Source organism: Pelophylax lessonae (assembly GCF_965119305.1).
Source record: "Pelophylax lessonae genome assembly, chromosome: 4".
NCBI lineage: Eukaryota > Metazoa > Chordata > Amphibia > Anura > Ranidae > Pelophylax > Pelophylax lessonae.
In genome coordinates, this window is record NC_138771.1 from 450,415,524 (window position 1) to 450,441,232 (window position 25,709).

At 43.9% G+C, this 25,709-nt stretch overlaps 1 protein-coding gene across 1 annotated transcript in view; it reads right to left on the bottom strand.

Moving 5' to 3' along the window:
* The window catches only part of CSF1R (colony stimulating factor 1 receptor), a 192,114-nt gene that overhangs the window by 45,399 nt on the left and 121,006 nt on the right, over window positions 1–25,709 (bottom strand). The window contains exons 10-13 of the mRNA XM_082255573.1: window positions 21,023–21,129; window positions 18,775–18,901; window positions 15,316–15,420; window positions 11,936–12,046 (exon numbers count right to left, since the gene is read on the bottom strand). Of these exons, the coding sequence (XP_082111699.1) occupies window positions 11,936–12,046; window positions 15,316–15,420; window positions 18,775–18,901; window positions 21,023–21,129 (450 nt within the window). The remainder of the gene's footprint in view (window positions 1–11,935; window positions 12,047–15,315; window positions 15,421–18,774; window positions 18,902–21,022; window positions 21,130–25,709) is intronic.

Genomic DNA, 25,709 nt, shown 5'->3' on the forward strand with positions numbered 1-25,709 from the left:
GGCTGTATCCATATACCTTTTAGGTTAGAATGGCCAGCTATCCTGTGCTTGCAGCTGCATGGTCTTTCTCTTTCAGGGTGGCAATGATTAAACCCAGTCTCTCACAAAAGGGGCTGGTCAGCTAGAGATGGAAAGGCCTTATTCCCTAGACCAGAAGGTCTAAAAGCATTTAGGGTGCAGTCAGTCGTTTTTCAGATTATTTTGATTTACTGGGTTTGGCATCCCTGAACCTTTTTCACAATGTGGAAGGGCATGTAGGGTCATATACAGTGTAGGCTGTGTCTTAGCACAAGGGGTTTATGATGGAAACAAAGTGTTACCTCAGAGACAGTAAGTCTGGGAGAACTCCAGCTCCGACTTCCTTTTTTTTGCATTCTGTCAAAATTGTCTGTCTGCAGCTCCAAGTGAAGAAAGAACTCCTCCTGTTAAGTCTCAAGTGCATTTCTACAATAAAAACCTCAAGCACCACAGCAATAAAAAAATGAGACTAAGAAAGTGCTGGGCTAAAAGTAAATAGAGGCTGGATTCACCCCTTTTCTATGGATAGTGTAGGACTCACTGATAATGGGGTACTTTGACGCAGTGGTGGGCTTGAGCACGATATGGCCATATGGTGGGACTAAACCCCCATTTTTATTTATGGATTGTCTCCATATTTAATAGTCATTTCTTTTGCATGGTTGCGCTATTCTTTTTTAATATACATGTTGCTTGGTCCATAGCTGCACCGGCTTTAGATATACATGTTCAGGGTTTGCTCCCCCTATTTTTTGCTTGTTTATTATGTATTCGGTCTGACCAGACTTCTGTGGTTGAGCATCCCACCCCCCACACACACCTGTACTCTATCAGAGTCCACTATCAAGTAGATACAGGAGGAGTCCTTTGTAGTGCATTATCACATCCATCCCAGCAAGGAGTGTTGTCTCCAAGGGTTGGAGAGGCTGGATTCACCCCTTTTCTATGGATAGTGTAGGACCCACTGATAATGGGGTACTTTGACGCAGTGGTGGGCTTGAGCACGATATGGCCATATGGTGGGACTAAACCCCCATTTTTATTTATGGATTGTCTCCATATTTAATAGTCATTTCTTTTGCATGGTTGCGCTATTCTTTTTTAATATACATGTTGCTTGGTCCATAGCTGCACCGGCTTTAGATATACATGTTCAGGGTTTGCTCCCCCTATTTTTTGCTTGTTTATTATGTATTTGGTCTGACCAGACTTCTGTGGTTGAGCATCCCACCCCCCACACACACCTGTACTCTATCAGAGTCCACCATCAAGTAGATACAGGAGGAGTCCTTTGTAGTGCATTAGCACATCCATCCCAGCAAGGAGTGTTGTCTCCAAGGGTTGGAGAGGCTGGATTCACCCCTTTTCTATGGATAGTGTAGGACCCACTGATAATGGGGTACTTTGACGCAGTGGTGGGCTTGAGCACGATATGGCCATATGGTGGGACTAAACCCCCATTTTTATTTATGGATTGTCTCCATATTTAATAGTCATTTCTTTTGCATGGTTGCGCTATTCTTTTTTAATACACATGTTGCTTGGTCCATAGCTGCACCGGCTTTAGATATACATGTTCAGGGTTTGCTCCCCCTATTTTTTGCTTGTTTATTATGTATTCGGTCTGACCAGACTTCTGTGGTTGAGCATCCCACCCCCCACACACACCTGTACTCTATCAGAGTCCACCATCAAGTAGATACAGGAGGAGTCCTTTGTAGTGCATTAGCACATCCATCCCAGCAAGGAGTGTTGTCTCCAAGGGTTGGAGAGGCTGCATTCACCCCTTTTCTATGGATAGTGTAGGATCCACTGACAATGGGGTACTTTGACGCAGTGGTGGGCTTGAGCACGATATGGCCATATGGTGGGACTAAACCCCCATTTTTATTTATGGATTGTCTCCATATTTAATAGTCATTTCTTTTGCATGGTTGCGCTATTCTTTTTTAATATACATGTTGCTTGGTCCATAGCTGCACCGGCTTTAGATATACATGTTCAGGGTTTGCTCCCCCTATTTTTTGCTTGTTTATTATGTATTCGGTCTGACCAGACTTCTGTGGTTGAGCATCCCACCCCCCACACACACCTGTACTCTATCAGAGTCCACCATCAAGTAGATACAGGAGGAGTCCTTTGTAGTGCATTATCACATCCATCCCAGCAAGGAGTGTTGTCTCCAAGGGTTGGAGAGGCTGGATTCCCCCCTTTTCTATGGATAGTGTAGGACCCACTGATAATGGGGTACTTTGACGCAGTGGTGGGCTTGAGCACGATATGGCCATATGGTGGGACTAAACCCCCATTTTTATTTATGGATTGTCTCCATATTTAATAGTCATTTCTTTTGCATGGTTGCGCTATTCTTTTTTAATATACATGTTGCTTGGTCCATAGCTGCACCGGCTTTAGATATACATGTTCAGGGTTTGCTCCCCCTATTTTTTGCTTGTTTATTATGTATTCGGTCTGACCAGACTTCTGTGGTTGAGCATCCCACCCCCCACACACACCTGTACTCTATCAGAGTCCACCATCAAGTAGATACAGGAGGAGTCCTTTGTAGTGCATTAGCACATCCATCCCAGCAAGGAGTGTTGTCTCCAAGGGTTGGAGAGGCTGGATTCACCCCTTTTCTATGGATAGTGTAGGACCCACTGATAATGGGGTACTTTGACGCAGTGGTGGGCTTGAGCACGATATGGCCATATGGTGGGACTAAACCCCCATTTTTATTTATGGATTGTCTCCATATTTTTTTTTTTTTTTTGAAAATCTTTTTTATTGAATTTTGCAAGAAAAAACAACAACTACAAACATTGGTGCTCAGGCTCAGACCAGATACGAGCTAGCAGCAATACATACATAATGAAACACGGCACCCGCGCAGGGGTCCAAAGGGAAAGGCAAGTGTAGTACAAACCAAGTGAGAGGTATACACAGCAGCCCTGAGAGACACAGCAGATATTGTTAAACAATAGGAGATCCTCACCAAAACTCATCAGCAGGGCCCATGCTCAATACAGGACAGCCCCAAACATCACAGAATCCCATAACACCCCAAGGCGAGGGGCGCCATCCGCCTAAGACGGAAGGCGAGACCCGCCTCCCCCACCCGGGACAGCGGGGGGATCGGAGAGCCACCGAGTCCACACCCTATCAAACTTTTTCCGGCAACCCCTGTGCACATATGTGTCTTTATATAAGGGGAGGACTGAATTCACCAGGGACCTCCATTGTTGAACCGTGGGAGGGGAGCGCTGTCGCCAGTGGAGCACAATGGATTTCCTGGCATAAAACAATAATAAACCGAGCAACGTGCGGTCCGCCACCCGAGACACCAGATCATCCAGTAGACCGAGTAAACATATTCTCGGGGAGGGATCTAGCGAGACGGAGGAGACCTCTGTGATCGTGTGTAGCACCCCGGACCAGAAGGTAGAGAGATGGGGACAGGTCCAGAATATATGAAGGAAGTCACCCGGGGCCTGGCCACAGCGCCAGCACTCCGGCGACTGGGAGACGTGCATTTTATGTAACCTATGCGGGGTGAGGTAGGCTCTGTGTGCAATTTTGAAAAGTCTATCCCTAAGTGAGACCAACATCTTGAATGGAACCTCCCACATGTTCATCCAGTCCTCCTGGTCCAGGTCCGGAACGTCCCCGGTCCACCGAGCACGGAGACCAGAGAGCTCCGGAGAATGCACCCGGAGGAGATGCGCGTAAAGGGTCGACAGCGCTCGTTCAGAGCAGTCGTGCCGCAAAACCCGCTCAAGATCTGACTGCACTACCTGGGAACCACCGGGTGGAAACTGGGATTTGAAGGCATGGGAGAGCTGTAGGTAGCGGAAAACCATGGAGGGTGGTACATGGAAGGAATCCACGAAAAATTGAAGGGGGGGAAAGGAGAGGTCAGGGGAGATGTCTGAAAGTTTCTTAACATGGTACTTCGTCCACACCGCTGGGTCCGGGAGGGAGCAGAGATGCGGCAAGTTGGGATTATACCACAGAGGTGCGTTGGGGGAGACAGCAGAGCCCGGGTAGCCCTCTAGCTGCAAACCAGATTTCCATGCCCGCAGGACCGTAACCATGGAGGTCGTGAGACCATGCGGGGCCCTAGGACCCCGAAACAACAGATGAGTGAGCGCCTCCACGGACCCGAGCACCGCTGCCTCCACCGCAACCGCCGAGTTATGCAGGTCGGGGTTCAGCCACCAAGCCGCAGACACCAGCTGGGAGGCTAGAAAATATTTGTGGCAATCAGGGAAAGCTAGGCCCCCCTGTGAGGGGGGGCGCATAAGGGTGGAAAGTTTATATCTTGGGGGGCGGGGACCCCACAAAAAGGAGGAGAACAACTTATTCAGGGAAGCGAAGAAAGACTTCGGTATCCATTGCGGGGAGTGTCGGAAGAGATACGTAAATTTGGGCAGCACTTTCATCTTGACCAGGTTAATCCGGCCCAGAAGGGAAAGGGGCAAGTTCTCCCATGCCTTCAGCTTGGTCCTGAGCGCCGCCACCACCGGCTCCAGGTTGAGAGCGACAAAGTCGTCAGCGACCCCAGAGACCCTAACTCCTAGATACACCAACACATCCACCCACTGTAGCTGAATATCGGGCGGCGCCGAGTGTCGGGCCCCCTGGTCAATCGCCAACAGCTGCGACTTGGACCAGTTGACCCGCAGCCCGGTTACCCGAGAGTAGGCCTCCAGGACATGTAAGGCACCCGTGAGCGAAGAGTCGGCATCATTCAGGAACAACAGCAGGTCATCAGCGTACAGGGCCACCCTCTCCTCCAGCCCGGCAATCCGCAGGCCCCGAACCAGCGGGGAAATGCGGAGGGCCTCCGCCACCGGCTCCATAGCAATGGCGAACAGGGCCGGGGAGAGAGGGCAGCCCTGCCTCGTGCCCCTGGACAGAGCAAACCAAGACGACAGCCGTCCCCCCAAACGAATAGCCGCCACCGGTGAGCTGTAAATGATTTTTAACCACTTAATGAAGAGCAGGGGGAACCCCATCCTTCTGAGAGTCTCCCACAGGAAGGGCCACTCCACCGAATCGAAAGTCTTTTCGATATCCAGTGAAGCAACCACTCTGGAACCCACATTGACATGTTGCGCCTGGAGGTTGGTATACAGTCTGCGGAGGTTAACGTCTGTGGACCTATGAGGCATAAAGCCAGTCTGGTCTTGGTCTACCACAGAGGGGAGCAAGGGCTGCAGGCGGATAGCCAGTAGTTTGGTCAGGATCTTTAGGTCCGTGTTGAGCAGCGCTATAGGTCGGTAAGAAGCACACAGTTTCGGGTCCTTAGGGGGCTTATAGATAAGAACAACATGCGCTTCAGCCATCGAGGGAGGGAGAGACCCCTCCGCAAGACACCTGGAGAACAACGAAGCCAGTAGAGGGGCCAAGAGTCCAGAGTGGGTCTTGTAAAAGTCCACGGGGAGACCGTCTGGACCCGGAGCCCTGCCCCCTGGAATAGTCGAGAGAACAGCCAGGACCTCCTCAGATGTGATGGGTCTCACCAGCCATTCCCTCTCACAATCAGAGAGCCAGCCCAGGGCCACGGGGTCCAGAAGGGAGTCCAAAGCGGTCAGTCGAAAGTCTGGGGGAAGGGTAGTGGTGTAGAGGGCGCTATAATATGAGCGAAAGGCATCTAAGATGTCCTCGGGAGCGGTCAGGGAAACCCCCGCGGGAGAAGTGAGCTCTGGGACCACCGTCAGGGGGGCATCATGCTGGGATATCAACGCCAGAAACCTACCATTCCTATCCCCTTGCTCAAAAAAGGATTGTCGAGAGCGATACATGGACAACCTCGTGACCTCGGACATGTGAAGATGGAGGTCTCGCTTCATCGCCTGCAACGCCTCGAAGTTTGAGGTAGAAGGGTCCAGGCCGTACGCGGCAGTGGCCCCCTCCACCCCCCCTCCAGGCGAGTCAGCTCCGCGGCCTGCTGTACCTTAACCGCTTTGATGATAGACATATATTGGCCCCTAGTATAAGCTTTAAACGCGTCCCAAACCAGCCCAGGTGAGGACGTGTCAGCATTGTTCCTCCAATAGTCCTCCAGAACCGGCGGGATCCGAGAGGCGACATCCGGTTGTTCCACCCACTGGGAGCCCAAACGCCACATGGAGGCCGAACGGGCCGCGCCAGAGCGGAGGGTGAGCTCCAAGGGGCAGTGGTCAGACAGACCCGCCGGTAAGTACTTCGCCGTCGCCACATCGAATAACGCCAGGGAGTTGGCAAACGCCAGGTCAATTCTGGAGGAGGTCTTATAAGAAGAGGAGAAACACGAATAACCTCTTTGGTCCGGGTGCTTCCAACGCCAGACCTCCCGCACCCCAGCAGCCTCCGACCAATGCAGCAGATCCTCTGAAAAGGATTTAGGGGGTGAAGGCCTGTCCAGAGCAGGGGAGAGAATGGCATTGAAATCCCCCAAAAACAGCAATTTCGCAGGGCAGTAAGGGGAGACCTTATCCAACACAGTGTAGAGAATATCAGACTTAAACGGAGGAGGAACATATAGGCCCACTAACACATATCTACAGTGCCACATGGTGAGGACCAAAACAACATAGCGGCCCATGGGGTCCGTGTGGACCGCCTCCACCTCACAAGGCAAGGTTTTGCGGATCAGCACCGAGACCCCACGGGCGTAACTAGAGTAAGAAGCATGAAATGATTTGTGAACCCACGGCTTCTTGAGGGACTGTAGCTTGCTTCCCACCAGATGCGTCTCTTGAAGGATCACTATAGAAGGCTTGCGGGAGGACAGGTACTGAAACATCAGAGCCCTCTTAAATTTGGAGTTGAGGCCCCTGACATTCCAGGAGATAATGGAGAAGGACTGGGAGTCACGGGAGGCCATAACAAACAGCTAGGGTGAAGATGGGGAGGGACCCCGCGGGGGCCTGCCGTAGCATCTGGGGAGCAGCAAGACCAGTCGGACCCAAGCACCACACACTTAAACACAGAACAATGAACACCAAAACACAAAAGTGAATAACAACATAACCCAGGCACGTAGTGCCTATCCTGCCAAACCCCAGCATCCCCCGCAAAAAGAAAAAAGGAACCGGGGGGGGAACCAAGGCCCCCCGGGGGGAGCTGGGGCCGGCCTGTACCCCAAAAAACGACAACGTCATTGAACCAGAGCTCCCGCGAGAGCTATAGCATAGAGCACGGGAGTGAGGGGCAGGGGGAAACAAAAACAAGGGGGGGGGACCCGAGTGAGTGGCCGGGGGGGGGGGGCAGCACCAGGAGCGGAAGGGTCAGCAGAAGAGAAAAAAGGGGAGAAAACCAAACGTCACAGCACAGTCCAACGTCTTGAAGCCAGCTCCTTAACAGTGAGCTACCCAGAGTACATCATGAATGGGTAAAGGCAATTCTCAAGGCACGAAATAGGAGATGTGGGGGGGCAGGCAGGGGACCGAGGCAGGAGGGCAAGGCAGGGGGACAGATAAGGGAGAAATCCAGGGCCACAACTGAAACAGGATGGATGCTTGCGTTGCTCGGGCCCAGGAGGCAGCACGGATCAACGAACGTCCAGCCAGGAAGCCGCCTGTTCCGGAGTATCAAAGAACCGGGTGCGATCACCATCGATTACCCGGAGTCTGCTCGGATAGAGGAGGCTGTACTTGATGCCCAGATCGCGGAGACGCTTGCGGATGTCGGTGAATTGGCGGCGTTGACGTTGCACTTCTTGCGAGTAGTCCGGGAACAGCATAATTCGGGCGTCCTCATAACGGAGTTCTTTCTTGGAACGAGCCGCCGCCAAAAGTCTGTCCCGGTCCCTGTAGTTAAGCAGCCGCAGCAGGAATGGCCTGGGAGGCGCCCCCGGAGCGGGGGGGGGGTCGGGGGAACCCTGTGTGCCCTCTCCACCACGAAGGTTTGCGGCATGTCAGGCAAATCCAGCAGCTTGGGGAGGAAGGCCTCCGCAAATTCGGCAGGTTTGGAGCCCTCAGCCCGCTCCGGCAACCCCAGGATGCGGATGTTGTTGCGCCTCAGGCGATTTTCGGTGTCAATCGCCCTGTCCTGGAGAGCCTTCACCTGCAGCTGTAAGGCATGGATGTCCCTGGAGTCCTCCCTGGAATTGTCCTCCAGGCGGGAGATGCGATCCTCCGCCTCAGACACCCGAGAGCGGAACTTGTCCAAGTCATGTCTAATAAGGCTGATATCCGTCGCCAGATAGTCGATTTTAACAGTCAGGGTATCCTTACATGCCTTAATCGCCTCCAGGATGTCCGATGGAGAGGGATCCTGTGGTCGGCCAGGGCTCGGCTCCGTCTGGGTGCTGACCGACATGCTGGAGAGAGGAGGCCTCGTGTCCAAGATGGCCGCCGGCGGCCTCTGGGGACCGGGAGAAGAAGCGGGCGCAGCCGAAGAACGGAGCCTCCCGGGAGCTATCGGAGGGGCTCGCTGCTTCCCGCTCGTCTTCTTAGGGGGACCCAGGGTGAAAAAGGGGGTGCCGAGGATGATCGGGTAGCTCAAGGGCAGAAAAGGATGAGATCAGGATCGGAGCTCCGGCTTCACACGTCCGCTCGGCTTCACATCCCGGCCACGCCCCCGATTGTCTCCATATTTAATAGTAATTTCTTTTGCATGGTTGCGCTATTCTTTTTTAATATACATGTTGCTTGGTCCATAGCTGCACCGGCTTTAGATATACATGTTCAGGATTTGCTCCCCCTATTTTTTGCTTGTTTATTATGTATTCGGTCTGACCAGACTTCTGTGGTTGAGCATCCCACCCCCCACACACACCTGTACTATATCAGAGCCCACCATCAGGTAGATACAGGAGGAGTCCTTTGTAGTGCATTAGCACATCCATCCCAGCAAGGAGTGTTGTCTCCAAGGGTTGGAGAGGCTGGATTCACCCCTTTTCTATGGATAGTGTAGGACCCACTGATAATGGGGTACTTTGACGCAGGGGTGGGCTTGAGCACGATATGGCCATATGGTGGGACTAAACCCCCATTTTTATTTATGGATTGTCTCCATATTTAATAGTCATTTCTTTTGCATGATTGCGCTATTCTTTTTTAATATACATGTTGCTTGGTCCATAGCTGCACCGGCTTTAGATATACATTTTCAGGGTTTGCTCCCCCTATTTTTTGCTTGTTTATTATGTATTCGGCCTGACCAGACTTCTGAGGTTGAGCATCCCCCCACACACACCTGTACTCTATCAGAGTCCACCATCAAGTAGATACAGGAGGAGTCCTTTGTAGTGCATTAGCACATCCATCCCAGCAAGGAGTGTTGTCTCCAAGGGTTGGAGAGGCTGGATTCACCCCTTTTCTATGGATAGTGTAGGACCCACTGATAATGGGGTACTTTGACGCAGGGGTGGGCTTGAGCACGATATGGCCATATGGTGGGACTAAACCCCCATTTTTATTTATGGATTGTCTCCATATTTAATAGTCATTTCTTTTGCATGGTTGCGCTATTCTTTTTTAATATACATGTTGCTTGGTCCATAGCTGCACCGGCTTTAGATATACATGTTCAGGGTTTGCTCCCCCTATTTTTTGCTTGTTTATTATGTATTCGGTCTGACCAGACTTCTGTGGTTGAGCATCCCACCCCCCACACACACCTGTACTCTATCAGAGTCCACCATCAAGTAGATACAAGAGGAGTCCTTTGTAGTGCATTAGCACATCCACCCCAGCAAGGAGTGTTGTCTCCAAGGGTTGGAGAGGCTGGATTCACCCCTTTTCTATGGATAGTGTAGGACCCACTGATAATGGGGTACTTTGACGCAGTGGTGGGCTTGAGCACGATATGGCCATATGGTGGGACTAAACCCCCATTTTTATTTATGGATTGTCTCCATATTTAATAGTCATTTCTTTTGCATGGTTGCGCTATTCTTTTTTAATATACATGTTGCTTGGTCCATAGCTGCACTGGCTTTAGATATACATGTTCAGGGTTTGCTCCCCCTATTTTTTGCTTGTTTATTATGTATTCGGTCTGACCAGACTTCTGAGGTTGAGCATCCCCCCACACACACCTGTACTCTATCAGAGTCCACCATCAAGTAGATACAGGAGGAGTCCTTTGTAGTGCATTAGCACATCCATCCCAGCAAGGAGTGTTGTCTCCAAGGGTTGGAGAGGCTGGATTCACCCCTTTTCTATGGATAGTGTAGGACCCACTGATAATGGGGTAATTTGACGAAGTGGTGGGCTTGAGCACGATATGGCCATATGGTGGGACTAAACCCCCATTTTTATTTATGGATTGTCTCCATATTTAATAGTCATTTCTTTTGCATGGTTGCGCTATTCTTTTTTAATACACATGCTGCTTGGTCCATAGCTGCACCGGCTTTAGATATACATGTTCAGGGTTTGCTCCCCCTATTTTTTGCTTGTTTATTATGTATTCGGTCTGACCAGACTTCTGTGGTTGAGCATCCCACCCCCCACACACACCTGTACTCTATCAGAGTCCACCATCAAGTAGATACAGGAGGAGTCCTTTGTAGTGCATTAGCACATCCATCCCAGCAAGGAGTGTTGTCTCCAAGGGTTGGAGAGGCTGGATTCACCCCTTTTCTATGGATAGTGTAGGACCCACTGATAATGGGGTAATTTGACGAAGTGGTGGGCTTGAGCACGATATGGCCATATGGTGGGACTAAACCCCCATTTTTATTTATGGATTGTCTCCATATTTAATAGTCATTTCTTTTGCATGGTTGCGCTATTCTTTTTTAATATAAAAGTAAATATGATGCCCGAATGAGAGAAATAAATATATAGTGTAGAGTGTCAGTGTACCATTAGTTAGCAAGTCACAGCATTTTCAATCAGTCGGGTAATGTTGCAATCATTCCATGCACTACAATTCTCATCGCCCCTTGCACAAGTCCAGAGAGCTTGGACAGCTGTCCTGCTTTTGGTAATCAGAAGGGTAGATGGACAGGGCGCCTTTGAAATTGCGAAAACAATTAGTACCGTATATTTTCTATAGGCGGCGCTGCAAAAGCCCCCTATAGGTCATCAGCTTAGTGTTACGGAGGAGATGTGGTGCTAGAATTATTGCTCCAACTCTGGCGCGCACGGCGATATGTAACATGTGTATCGCAATAGATGTTTTCACGCATAGGCGCCCCCCGATGCATTCGTTTACATTCGTATGCATGTATAAGTGGGGGGGGGCCTCAATTTTTTTTTTTTTTTTGAGGAGGGGGTTATGTGCTTTGGTGTATCTTAAGTCCCCTATGTGATGATTTTTAATTGACAGATTCTCTTTAATTAGGCATGCAAGCTCTATCAGACTGGCTAGACACTCTGCCTGTCAGTCTGGAGGAATCTGCCTGTCAGTTTTATACACAATCCCGGTAGCTGCAGCCACTGGATTGTGTGAAAAAAACCTCCCGCTGTCAGGTCCATACAATGTACAGGCCTGGCCGTGAAAGGGTTAAAACGCTTAACCCCCCCCCCTTCACCTCCAGCACTTGCAGTTTACAATTTTAAATGCTGCTGACCCCTCAGTGCAGCTTTCCTGAAGGTCTGGTGTTTACAGGAAAGAGTTAATGGTGGACAGTGTAGTCTCCAGCCAATGTGTTAGCTTGAAGAAGGGAGGAGCAGGGGAGCGCCTTGCTATGCTAGGCTATAGGGCAATTGATGCACACAGTGTAGGGAGGCACAAAGCTAGTTCCTGCATTAGGGATGGGCTCTGTGTTCGAGTCAAACATCAGCTGTTAATGTGTTTGCAGAACTCACAAACAAATGGGGCGCTCAGACCCCCGCACCCAGAATTTTGTAAAGCCCGTGATCAGCCACTCACCTTGAACAGATTTACATATAGAGCTATTTTTGGATCTTGCCTGGACATAAATTTTAAAACAAAACACCAGCAACTTTTATATATTTAAACCCAAAAATCTTACCTCCACATGTACAAGCACCCAGAAGGTTCACAATGTTCTGGTGGTTTCCCAAGTGACTGAGAATTTTCAGTTCCGACATCAAAGCCTCCTTTTCATCTGTATGTGCACTGGCTAAACAATATCAGACATGGAATCTTTTACTCACGACATATTCAACAAAATTGTTAACAAAACAAGATAAAAAAATCAAAAACAAGATAAAAAAAGAAAAAAACTCACTTTCTGAAGACTGAATTAGTAAAACAATTGAGGCAGCATGTTTTTTGCAAAGTGATCACATAAGTCTTCATTTTATGATTTTGTTTTATTATTGTATACGTTTTTTTTTTTTTCAATTTTGCATATTGTATTTATTTTATTTTATTTCAGGTTCTATAAGTTCTATTATAGCCTGTGTTCATGCTGGGGAGGTTTACCTCTACTTCCTATCTCAATTACCTCAAACTATCTCAAACTATCATGGGAAGTTAGAAAATCTCCCTAAAAGTTTTATGAAAAAAAGTATCTTTTGGGAATGCTAGTTCAATGCAAGTATAGAGAGGGAATCTGAAGATTTCTGGCACTTACTTACAGTATGCATGTTGACCTAAAATATAATTAATGGCAAATTTTTTTTTTTTTTCGTTTTGGATAGAGCGGAGAGAGAATAGCACCCCTGTCAGTTTTCATTGCTGTATTTACCCTCATTAAGGAGATTCACCCTCCTCTATTGGTCCTGTTTACCATCATCATTGAGAGTGAAAGTAAAAGAAAATCCCAAAATTTGGGTTGTCCCCAGAAAAATAATAGAGAGAAAATATTTCAATGGGGACATTAGTTCTGGTGACCTAGGGGTCCCCAAGGAATTCCCTTAATTTGCAGGGATTTCCTCCTCTCTTCCTGTTTGGCTATAGGAGAGGAAGTGAAGGGAAATCTCTGCAATGGGACACTAATGGCAGAAAAAATTCTGACAGGGTTTACAACCCTCCCTTACTCTATCCATGAAAAAAAACTTTTGCCAGTGATGATAGGATGTAATGATTACACAATGAGTCTCACCTTGTGCATAGATTTTCTAGCTCGCAAACAATTTAAGCACCAACAGACTTTACTTTTTTCAGTCACTTGTGGGGTGGTGACTGCCGCTATTTGAGTGGCACCAGCTCTTTCTCCCCTCCTATTTGTCCCATGTGTATTCTGAATTAATTGCAAGGCAAATACAGCAGGGATAACTGATAGAGGAGTTCTCTCCCCTGCTAAACCCTTTCCCACATGACTAACATTCCAAAAGAACAGGGAGATGGTTTTCAGGTTGTGATTGGAAGAGGCTTCTACAGTGGGCCTTATTGCATATGTTTTATAGCAATACAGCAGCAGGATATTCCTTAGGCTGTCCATACATGGTTTGAACCTCAGCTGGGTGAGCAGGAACCGGCCAAGATTTGAACCGTTAATGGGCAGGCTGAATGTACCAAGTTGATCTATTGATCAATCTGCTTGGGTACAACCAGCCGGCCTGATTCTCTTGCTATTTTTGCTAGTGGCTGCTAAAGCTGCTAGTGATAATCACTGTCCTCCCCCCCCCCCTCCACCCACCGCCGGGAGAGCTCAGTTGCTTGTCAGGAGGGACTCCCTGTCAGCACTGTCTGCGTTGCTGGGGGAATTGTGCAAATTTCTTTCCTGCGACCCGCTGGTTGAGCAGGGACCGGCCAAGATTTGAACTGTTAATGGGTAGCTGAATGTACCAAATTAATCGATCGATCAGCTTGGGTACAACCAGCCTGCTGGATTCTCTTGCAATTTTTGCTAGTGGCTGCTCAAGCAGCTAGTGATAACCACTGTCCAACCCCACCCCCACCGCCAGGAGAGGACAGTTGCTTGGCAGGAGGGATTCCCCTTTAGCACTGTCTGTGTTGATGGGGGAATTGTGCAATTTTTTTTCCTGCAACCCTGAAATTTGCACAATTCCCCATCTGTGTTGATGGGGGGAATTGTGCAAATTTCTTTCCTGCAACCCCTGGATGCAGAAAATAAATTTGCACTGTGTATGGCCAGCCTTAGGACCAGCAGGTGTTTCTTTGCCAAATATATTATTTTTACAAATGCATTTAAAAAAAGTAAAATTCCCACCTACCAGTCTTCAAAATTCAAGATTCAAAGATTCAAAATAGGTAGATTGAGTCACAAGACAGCAAGATAATGCTGCCTAAATAGAGTATTTATGCACATTGCAATGCAATCTGGGTTCTTTTGAATATAGTGTTATCCCAGCTGAAATGTATCAATTATTATATTAATGGGTATAATTACATTTATTGCCAACTATTCTAAATACATCTATATTCCATCTGACAAGGTTTCACAACCCGAAAATCAGTATATTATGTAGCAACATGAAATTACAAATTGTTAGATGTTAGGCAATCTAGTGTGCTTTATTATACTTTCTGGGACATGTAATATACCTGAAGGTGTGTTAGCGTCCAGCTGATTTTTTTTACATTAGTGTAAATACTTTGGTACATTTTACATTAGTGTAAATAAGGGTAACTCCATTACAGTAGGATATGAATTGGAATTTAGAGTTTGGATGTATGGATTGCAATATGAATTAGAATTTAGAGTTTGGATGTGTATTTTCTTAAGACTGTTTATTACTTGACCAAAGCCATTACAATTCTCCTAAGTATGATTTTTATTTTGCATTTACAACCTCCTAACAAGTCTGATTCTTTTCTTCATCATAGAGGCATGTGACCAGTATGTTAGGAGTCTGTAGAATTTTCTCTGGGAAAGGTAAGAGTTTTCAGCTTCACTAAGGCTCCATTCACACCTGGGCGTTTTCAGCTCCAAAAACGCTCAAAAGAAACGCTTCCAAAACGCCCAACAATTAAAACCACATTAATTTAAATGGCCCCTGTTCACATCTGAGCGTTTTGTTAAACGCCTGTAGCTGAAAAAAGTACATGAGCTTCTTTTTGGGCTGATTACCAGCGTTTTTGATAGATGTCAATGAAAAACGCCTGAAAAAATCGCGGTAAAATCGCGGTAAAAATCGCGGTAAAATCGCGGTAAAAAACGCTACGCTCAAGTGTGAATGCAGCCTTAAAGTCTTTCCTTATACAAGCAAAACGCTTAATTTTCCAATTCCGATAATTACTTGGTATCTTCGTAAGGTAGGGGGAAGGAACACCTATTGGAGTTAGGTTCATTCACTTCTCCTAAATAAGGATAAGTGTACGGTATCTGATTACATTTTATATCAAACGTAAAGTTTCTGCTTTGGAATTACCCAGGTTGCTGTTGCAGTACTTCTAAATTATTAATATAAATAATTTATACAATGATATATCAGCCACTGTAACAGCACAGCCATACCATACCAGGTATTGTATACTTACGTTTTAACATTTTCACAGCTACTGTGAGGGCAGAGTCATCTTTCCCCATCCCAAAGGCTGTCGCTTCCACCACTTTGCCAAATGCACCTGCTCCAAGGGTCTTTCCTGTGCATGATTTACATTTATTAAGTTCCATCAACTTTGCAAGCTACACACTTCTCATTTTTTACACAAACCACAAAAAAAGAGCAAGCAGAGCAAGATTTTGTGGAAGTGCAACATTTTGCTGCTAAGCTGGAAAAAAGTGCAGGTGTGCTGATTTAGACTGTGCTAAAAATAGGTACATGCAGAAGAAGAACTTCCTTCACAACAACCCATTAGATACTTAAGTAAATGGTGCCTATGAAATACAAGGCACACACAGAAAATATTGTTATTGTATTCTGAACAACAGATGGAATAGGATAAAAGTGTGTATGTGCAAAGTATTGATAGCAGTTTTACAAATCCACAAGGCAATAAAATGGTAGGTAAATATAATGCAGTGTATTGATAAATACAGTCCAAGCAGGGCTTCGATTTGCCCAGAGCCACACTGCTACCCTACCTATGGCTACAGTTCAGGGAAGAGACTGCTGCCTATACATCACCCTTGGGTCCCTTTGATAAGTGCCACTTACCAGGAGTGTTTGTGAGTGTATTTTCTTTATTAATCCCTCTTGATGCACTAGGTGGGGTTCTTGCTATTTTTCCCTACATAGCTCCTCTTGTGTAAAGACTGCCTTATGGGTGAAGCTAGTGTGAGCAAGTTGGAAAATGTTTATCCTGGAAACTATAATGATATGCACCATTATGTCCTTCTGCTTGTGAGTTCATTGTAAGTATTTTTTCTCTCCCATATACAGTATCTCACAAAAGTGAGTACACCCCTCACATATTTGTAAACATTTTATTATATCTTTTCATGGGACAACAAGTAGTGAGTGTACAGCTTGTATAACAGTGTAAATTTGCTGTCCCATCAAAATAGCTCAACACACAACCATTAATGTGGAGATGTCCAAATTGGACCCAAATTGTCAATCTTTTGTGTGGTCACCATTATTTTCCAGCACTGTCTTAACCCTCTTGGGCATGGAGTTCACCAGAGCTTCACAGGTTGCCACTGGAGTCCTCTTCCACTCCTCCATGATGACATCACGGAGCTGGTGGATGTTGGAGACCTTGCGCTCCTCCACCTTCCGTTTGAGGATGCCCCACAGTTGCTCAATAGTGTTTAGGTCTGGAGACATGCTTGGCCAGTCCATCTACTTTACCCTCAGCTTCTTTAGGAAGGCAGTGGTCATCTTGGAGGTCTCAGGAGGGAGGGGATCATGCTCTGCTTCAGTATGTCATAGTACATGTTGGCATTCAGGGTTCCCTCAATGAACTGTAGCTCTCCAGTGTCAGCAGCACTCATGCAGCCCCAGACAATGCCACTCCCACCACCATGCTTGACTGTAGGCAAGACACATTTGTCTTTGTACTTCTCACCTGGTTGCCGCCACACACACTTGACACCATCTGAACCAAATACGTTTATCTTGGTCTCATTAGACCATAGGACATGGTTCTAGTAATACATGTCCTTAGTCTGTTTTTGTTCAGCAAACTGTTTGTGGGCTTTCTTTTGCATCATCTTTAGAAGAGGCTTCCTTCTGGGACGACAGCCATGCAGACCAATTCGATGCAGTGTGCGGAAAATGGTCTGAGCACTGACAGGCTGACCCCCCACCCCTTCAACCTCTGCAGCAATGCTGGCAGCACTCATATGTCTATTTCCTAAATACAACCTCTGGACATGACGCTGAGCACGTACGCTCAACTTTTTTTGTCGACTAAGGTGAGGCCAGTTCTGAGTGGAACCTGTCCTGTTAAACCACTGTATAGTCTTGGCCACCATGCTGCAGCTCAGTTTCAGGGTCTTGCCAATCTTCCTATAGCCTAGGCCATCTTTATGTAGAGCAACATGTCTTCTTTCAGATCCTTTAGAGAGTTCTTTGCCATGAGGTGCCATTTGGAACTTCCAGTGACCAGTATGAGAGAGTGAGAGTGATAACACCAAATTTAACGCACCTGCTCCCCATTCACACCGGAGACCTTGTAACAGTAATGAGTCGCATGACACCGGGGAGGGAAAATGGCTAATTGGGCCCAATTTGGACATTTTCACTTAGGGTGTACTCACTTTTGTTGCCAGGGGTTTAGACATGAATGGCTGTGTGTTGAGTAATTTTGAGGTGACAGCAAATGTTCACTGTTATACAAGCTGTACACTCACTACTTTACATTATAGTGTCATTTCTTCAGTGTTGTCACATGAAAAGATATAACAAAATATTTACAAAAATGTGTGAGGTGTACTCTTGTGAGATACTGTATATTTATGGTACAACGCAAGGTTGCTGCTCCCTTGTTTTTTGGTTTTCTCTATTATATTCTGAACTTGATTCCAGCACAGTGTTTTGCTCTGAAAACCTTACAGGATTTTGTAATCTGTCTACACTAATAACAGTTTGTTCAGTGTTATATTTTGCAATTCTAAAAAAATTATCATTCCATGTCTTTTGCCCTGTATGATTAAGGCTCGTTTCAAACTAGTCAACTCCAAAGTTGTGAGATTTTAGGGGTAATTTTGATACAACTTTGAAGTGAGTTTGATAAGACTTTTACACTCTATGGCATTGAAGTCGTGTCAAGGTGAGCTCAAAGTAGTACAGGAACCTTTTCTGAAGTTACAATGATTTCAGTAGTGTCAATTGGAACGGCTCTCAGAGAGATACATGGCATTTCACATTTAAATGTACAGTACACAAATGTATCACTTTAAGCTTAAATATTTTCTGTTCATACATATACCAGCTTGGGCATTGCTCTGGTACCCTGGTGGTTAAGGAGTCTATTTGAGTTTGGCTGTAAATACTTTTATTCATGTTGCCTATGTCCATAGTTATGAGCACAGAATTATTATTTGTTCATAAATATACCAGCAGGCGTGGCCATGGGAACTTTCATTGGGCCCTGGAATATAAGGGGCTCAGTAGAGTTTAGCTATATGCAATGTTATTGATGCTGTCTTTAGGTATATTGATATGAACACTCATTTCAATTTTGTTTAAACATACACCAGCAAATGTGGCCATGGGCACTAGCGTGGGTCCCAAAAACACAAGGGTCTTTATAGAGCTGACCCATATTAAAATGCAATTTGTGTTGTCTCTAAGTATATAGAAATAAGCACTAAATTGCTTTTTGTTCAAACATATGGCAGCAAATGTAGCCATGTATATTGCTTTAAGGCCCTTGAAGATAAGATTCTTAATAAAATGACAAATATATGTATAACATTTTATTGATATTGTTTATAGGTATATGGATAGAAACAGTCTTCACTTCCTATGTAACTAAAATAGAAAAAAAACTGTTATATTCCCTGTTTCTTATTCCTATCCTAACAAGTATTTTGTATATAATAATTACCAAATTGTAGATTTGCCCTTGGGAACTCCCACTTCTCATTGTATGGTAACTGTGTTGGGTCAATACAAGTATAATGGTTGCCTTCAGACACTTGAACAATCTGCCAGCGAACTTCAAATTTTGGTTTCTGTTGTGTGATGAAACATAAGAGAGTGATAGTAAACACTATTGATGTGCTGTCTAAACAGACCAAACAGTGCAATTAATGATATGCAAATTTCAAATTATGGTCAAAGTTCAGAAGCTTGGCTTTCATTTCTATCTCTAACAAATCCCCAAGACATGATCCTAGAGACAATCATGCTAGATTTCTACAGAATTTTATATATTCATTTTTCACTTATTTTCCAGAACACAAAATAAGAACATGTTCTTGTATCGTAAATTACACCTATTAATAAAATTCACACTCTTCAAAAATAAGTCAGACACCTCTATGTTGCCATTAAAGTCTGATTAGTTATTTTGTGCAGGTAAGGTTTTGTAAGGTTTTTTTACAAATATGCCCAACAGCAATATTTTCTTTTTTATATATTTTGCTGGAGTATGTTGTTTGTGAACCATGTGCCTTGCTCTTCATCATAAGATATATGTAATTAATAAATGAAAGATGTGAGTCAATAAAAGTGATACACTATATTGTGTATCACTTTTACATGGACATTTTCTCTATATACTCTAATCACAGATTATATAATTCAGTGATAATTATGTTTTTTTTTTTTACACCAAAAACAAAGTTAAAAAACACATGATCCTAAATGCCTTGAGCCATAATGACGAGGCAAATCAAAAAGAAACTTAGTACATCTCTGGAATATATGCACTTTCCCCATGCATTGTCTCTTTTAACACTTCATCTCTCACATCTGTACACCCTCTATGGACCGAAGCAATATTTTTGTAGTGAACCTGTTTATTTGGCATAACTTCATCATTACTTTAAGTAGAAATAAAGGCAAAACTTTTTTACTTTGGATAGGGAGGAAGTGCCGTGATGACTGCATTCCCACTCATGCGTGGGAGTGATATCATTGTGCACTGGCCAATTAAGATGCTCAAACACTGGCACCTTGAAGAACCTGGGGAGAAGATGCCAGCACCGACAAAGAACCATGAGGGCATTGAACTATTGAAACCAAGGTAAGAGTGTGCCTTTAATTCCACTTTAACCTCTAAAATCTTACTTTAACCTTGACACATAACCTTAAAACCCTTAACCCTAAAATGTAATCTAATAGTTACTGTCCTAAAGCGTAACCCGTAAAGCAGTATTAATCCCAAAACCCAAAATGTAATATATCGCAGCTTGCCATCCAATTCTTAGATGTAGTGGCTGCATTAGTTGTCTTTTTAAAGGCCTTTTTTCCTTTAATGTCACCTGGTATAAATGGCATGCGTTCAGGTACATTCTCCTTGCTTATGCAACCATTTATAGTTCATTGGCAGGTACATTTGACCTGACTTGCATCTGACCCTCTTCTAAGCACTGTCAACCTGGTTCAAGCTGCTTTTACGTTACCATAGATTTGTGTGGGCTGAGAAGCAGGTCTGATGTGAACAAAAACCCATCAACATTGGCATTTAAGAAATGAGACAGTGCAGAAGTTTGAATTTAATTATTTTTCAGTCTGTAGCTGCTCATATACCAAGCATGAAATACAGTGCTCATTTGAAATGCCGCCTGTGTGGTTCACAGGCATTTCACATTTTTAGTTTCTGTTCCTATTTTGATAACCATTATTTAGATTTTTTTTCCAATTTGTACTCCACAGAAAAGAGGTCTAGCTGTGATTTCTTAAGAGTTAGAACACGGTTTCCTGACAGGTTTGTGAGCACAGATTGTTTTTAAGTCTTTACGCTGTCTGCAGCACGCTTTTTTTTTGATTTATTGCTAAAAGGCAAGATCAGAAAGGCAAATGAGAAATATGACTCTGGTCCCTTGAAGCTTCAGCTGTAGCTTTTTAAAATTAAGCTTACTGTTCGCACCTCCTTCATATGCCAATGCTACTTATTTTTCTCAGTTTGGACCTGTGTTTAAGTAAAAAGTGGAAGGAGATCTGATTTCTCGTTGGCATTGCAAAAGTTGAACACTACCCAAGCAGTTCATTGCTGAATCTAGCAATTCACGTTATTGCTTTAGAAAACAATTTTGAGTCAACTCTTCTGAAAATCTCCAGAGACATGCGTCTAAATGCTACGTTTCACAATTTATCCCACAAATGGCAAAATAGATATTACAACATACCTGCTTATACTTATAGAACAAAAAGACTGACAGCAGCAGAAGGGAAGCTGCAACTGCAACCATTGCAATCAGTAAGGGGTCGAAGAGCTGGTGCTTTGAAATTACCGCTAAGGAAAACAAAAAACATGAACATAACAGTAACAAGTAAATCAATATATATATATATATATATATATATATATATATATATATATATATATATATATATATATATATATATATTTAGTACATACACAAAACATTAACTTGATTAGTATCAACACAGTCCTATAGAGCAAAAACAGTGGAACATGTTTACATAGTAACAGGTTGCCCTAAAAACCAAGATCAAGTTCATTTAATGGATTGCAAGTGAGTTTCAATGCAGTGGGTGCAGCACATGAGTATTCACATTCTAAAGAAGCCAAAAACACCTGAACAAATGCTGTGGGTGGTCTTCAATTGTTTTCCTGGGTTGCACTGCCTTACGGCTGTTGCTGCCTCCTTACTTGACCTAGCTTTTTTTCTGACTTTGTTTTCTGTCTGCTTTCTCAGCTTTACATCTTGGCTACCAATGACACAAAAAAAAGAGAAACACTGAGTGGACTTTTGAAGAACCCAAGAATTGCAACTATATTCATCTACCAGTACAAATGTTCATTAATATATATCAAAAGAATTATATAAAATAAAGAGAAATACTGTACATTATTCTCATAAAGTCAATCCACAATAGTTAAGCTGGCAAGTATAATCATTTTTTTTTTGGATTGAAGATGCAGTTGATCCTCTAGGCGTTTCTTGGTTGTGCTCAAGTTCCTCAGAAGGATGAGAAAGGCTAATACTGTATTAAAGATAGAAAACAGTTACCAGTGAAGCCTCTGCCACTTGCCCCAGGGACCCCACTTATGACCATGTGTCCAGGGAACCTGCAGTCATTCAGCACGTGGTAGATATTAACATTCATGAATTACTGTAAATATGGATATATATTGAGACATATTGCTGTATAAATGGTTATGTAACTATTTCTATGTTTATTACAGTATTAGCCTGAGTAACCACAGCATATCTGAGAGATGCAAAGAGAAATGAGGATCCCATTGTCCACTGCATCTTCAATCCACAAAATGTATTATACTTTACAAAAAAAAAAAAACTTTATGAAATTAACGTATGGGACAGGGATAAAGGGATTAGTATTTTTATAGGAATATAGTTGTAATTATTGGGTACCTCAAAGATCTGCTCAGTGTTTCTCTTATTTGTAAGAAAAGAGAAAAGTTACGTGCTAAAAACATGTGCAAAAAAAAATGCCTAAAGTAATCTGACATGTAAAGTGCTACATATAAACATACAGTGTCAAATATGTAAATGATTGTGCAAAACCAAATAAAGTGCAAAGTGACAAATGTGCAAACGAGCAACCTCTATATATCACAATAAAGGAGCAAAAATTGCATGGAAAAGAATAAAAGTCCTCAATAGCGTGAATAAAATGTGTTCAAATAAGGAATTACGTCCATGCCCATCCCATATTCAGAATGGAAGATTGCCAAAAGGTGCGACCATCACCACAGGGAAGAGTCAGGAGCGCTTACCAGAGTTAGTGGACTCTAATGCCAGCGGCAGAGAGTCATTCAAGAAAGAGGTTATAAAACCGAGATGATACACTAATCTCCAGAGGATTGTTAATGTCTCCTCTGCCACATCAAATCTTTACTTATGCATATCGGAACTCGGATACCCATAGAAAACAAAAAGTCTCCTCATAGTGTAAAACCATCAAAGAAGGACTTTATTTAAAAGTAGAAAACTCAGATTCTCTCTGCAGTTTACAAGCAGTATCAAGTAGTGTGATCACAGACAGTATCCAAAGGGCGCAATGTCACGGAGCAAACTTGGCACTACCCAACGCGTTTCATCCACACGGACATAATCTGGGGTTGTATTGTAATGGGGTACCCCAGATGATGTCAAGTCATTGCATCATTAACTGACATATATGACTATTACAAATAACTTTCATTTTTTGCAAATCCTACACTCCCACCCCCCCTTCCCCTACAAAAAAAAAAAAACTTAGATAATCATCCCAATCCCCTCCTGTTATATTCTCTGTTACATACACACTCTGCAAACTCCTTCTCTCTTAGGCATCACAATTCCTGACCCTGATCATCCAGGTCCCAGTGATTCAGCTCCCCAAACTCTCTCCTTTATTAGCCTCAACCACCCAACAACTTCATATAATCCTCAGTTTTTTTAAACCTCAACCAAACCCCTATATAACCAGGTATTTCGCACAGGAATCTTCCGCTATATATCTCGTTTCCTCAATAGTCTCGCCCAATCCACTCTTGCTGCCCAGTCCCTCATATTCGGGACTTCTGGTGAGTGCCAAAGTGCTGGTATCAGGTTTTTAGCTGCATTTAGAAGGCGGGGTACTAGCGTGTTCTTGTATATCCTCCCCTTTTTCTCTGTGTTGTGAAACAAACAACTCCAAGGTTCCAGTTGAATACAATTCCCAGTAATCTGGTGAATTAACCCAACAATCCCTTCTCAAAAAACTTGAATCTTTGTGCACTCCCACCACAAATGCGCAAAGGTCCCAGGAGCTCCGCATCACCTCCAACAAGAGGAGGATGTCTCTGCAGTTCCCAGTTACAGGGCCAGGACTTACTTGGATCTATCAGGCCTATCTTTAAAGTACAATGGAAAAATGTGAAATATAAAAAATCAGTAGTTAAGATGGTTTAAAAGATATATACAGCTGCACTGGTATCTGTGTAAAATTTGCATAAATGGACAAGTAACATTGATGATCAATTGTAGAGGCCTTATTTACAGTGATCATCTAGTACTGTATCAGCAAATCACATGCACCTTGAAAGAAGACGTTGTCATCCTCTTAGTGTAAACTTTATGTTGTCAATATGAAGGTGCCCCATGGGCCAGTTTTCCCCTTTCCCATTTGATTAGTTATCTCTTGCCTTACTTACAATTCTGACAAAATGTTCAGGATTCAAATAAGTCTTGGAGAGAAAATGTAAAAAAACAGGGTTACACAGTAAAGCTGGTCATACATGGTTCTATTTTTTCATTCAGCCAGTCCAATTCTGCTTTCCGCACATTTTGTGTGCATGTGGGAATTCACCCCACTGTGTCATGTATTGTACTGACAGTGTGGAGATTCCCCCACCTCCCCGCCATCAGAATATACAGATCAGTGCTGCAGCCCAAACTGGCAAGAATTGAAAGAGTCTCCATGGTCATTTTCCTGGATTAATTGAGAAATAAGATGGGAAAGTCCCCTTCACTTTTCTTCTGTTTGCTTTTTACATGAACCCAACAGACCAAAGTCTGATAGAGATATAGTTTTACTCACAAATGCATAGTAATAAATAATATAGTAATAATTTACTTGCATGTGGTTGTGCCTAGTTCCAGTGAATCAGGAGGGGTCCAGGCAAATGAAGATTTTCCCATGTAAGTTCTCTGAAGTAGGGTTTACCATTTATCAAGTCTAGGCTTAAAGTGTACTTTCTATTTTATCCAACCCCTTCTTGAACCTCTGTGTAATTCAAATATAAAAGATATTCAGCGAGATATAACTTATATACCCATGAGGGAGTGCAGCACAACCTTTAATCACTAAAAATAAAATCACCAAAATGCAATTATACCATGTGTATCTCCATGCATCTATTCAGAACCTTTAAGACCTTAAATGTCCATGCTTAAATTTCATAAATCAATAAATGGCCATATACTGTATCACTACATATCAGTGTCTTCAAATGTGACAATATATTACACCACAGTCCTCCTCCTCCATGTGTATTGAAGACGCTGATATGTGGGGACATATGGACATTTTATTGATTTATGATATTTAAGCATGGACATTTACAGTCTTGAAGTTTCTGAATAGGCACATGGAGATACATGTTATAACTGTATGTTGGTGATTTATTTTTGATGATAAAAGTTGCACTTTTAAAAAATGTTTTCATTTTTTTATATACTTTCACCAGTGTAGTACAGCTGCATTATATGACTGGTGTGGCAGTATTTAGGGATAATGAGTGCTGACAGTATGTAGGAAAAACATTTTTTAATTCAATCTTTTAAATATTTTTATCTTTTTTGAACATTTTTTCTTTTTTTAGATACTTTCACCGTAGTGACACTGTACTGCTCTAGGATGGAAAGTCGAACGGATGGGGGGGGGGATTGATCAGGAATTTTTTTTTTTGATTGTGATTGCTGCTACAGTGATTATCACTGTGACAGCGATTGTTTGATTTAATGAAAGAATGAATGAATGAATGAATGAATGAATGAATGGGTTACATTTATAACAGCTAGGCTTATTTTTGACATGCTGTGATTGGCTACAACTAATATAATTGTACAGGGTGCTGTGATTGGCCCAGGTACTATGTGATAGCTGTGAGCCAATGACAGCATCACTCTACAGGAATCACAGCTGTTATGTATGAAATTCATTCTTAACAGCTTTGTTGACATTGTAATCATGTGATCGCATGATCCCCTGGCCACTGAATACGGCCGGGTACCGGGAATTATAATCCTCTGTGTTCTGTAGACACAGCGGTGATAGGAGCGGTGCACCACTGCACATATGCCAGGCAACAAATGTTCACCTTGCTGAGCCTGGCTGTGCCGTCTGTCCACAGTAAAA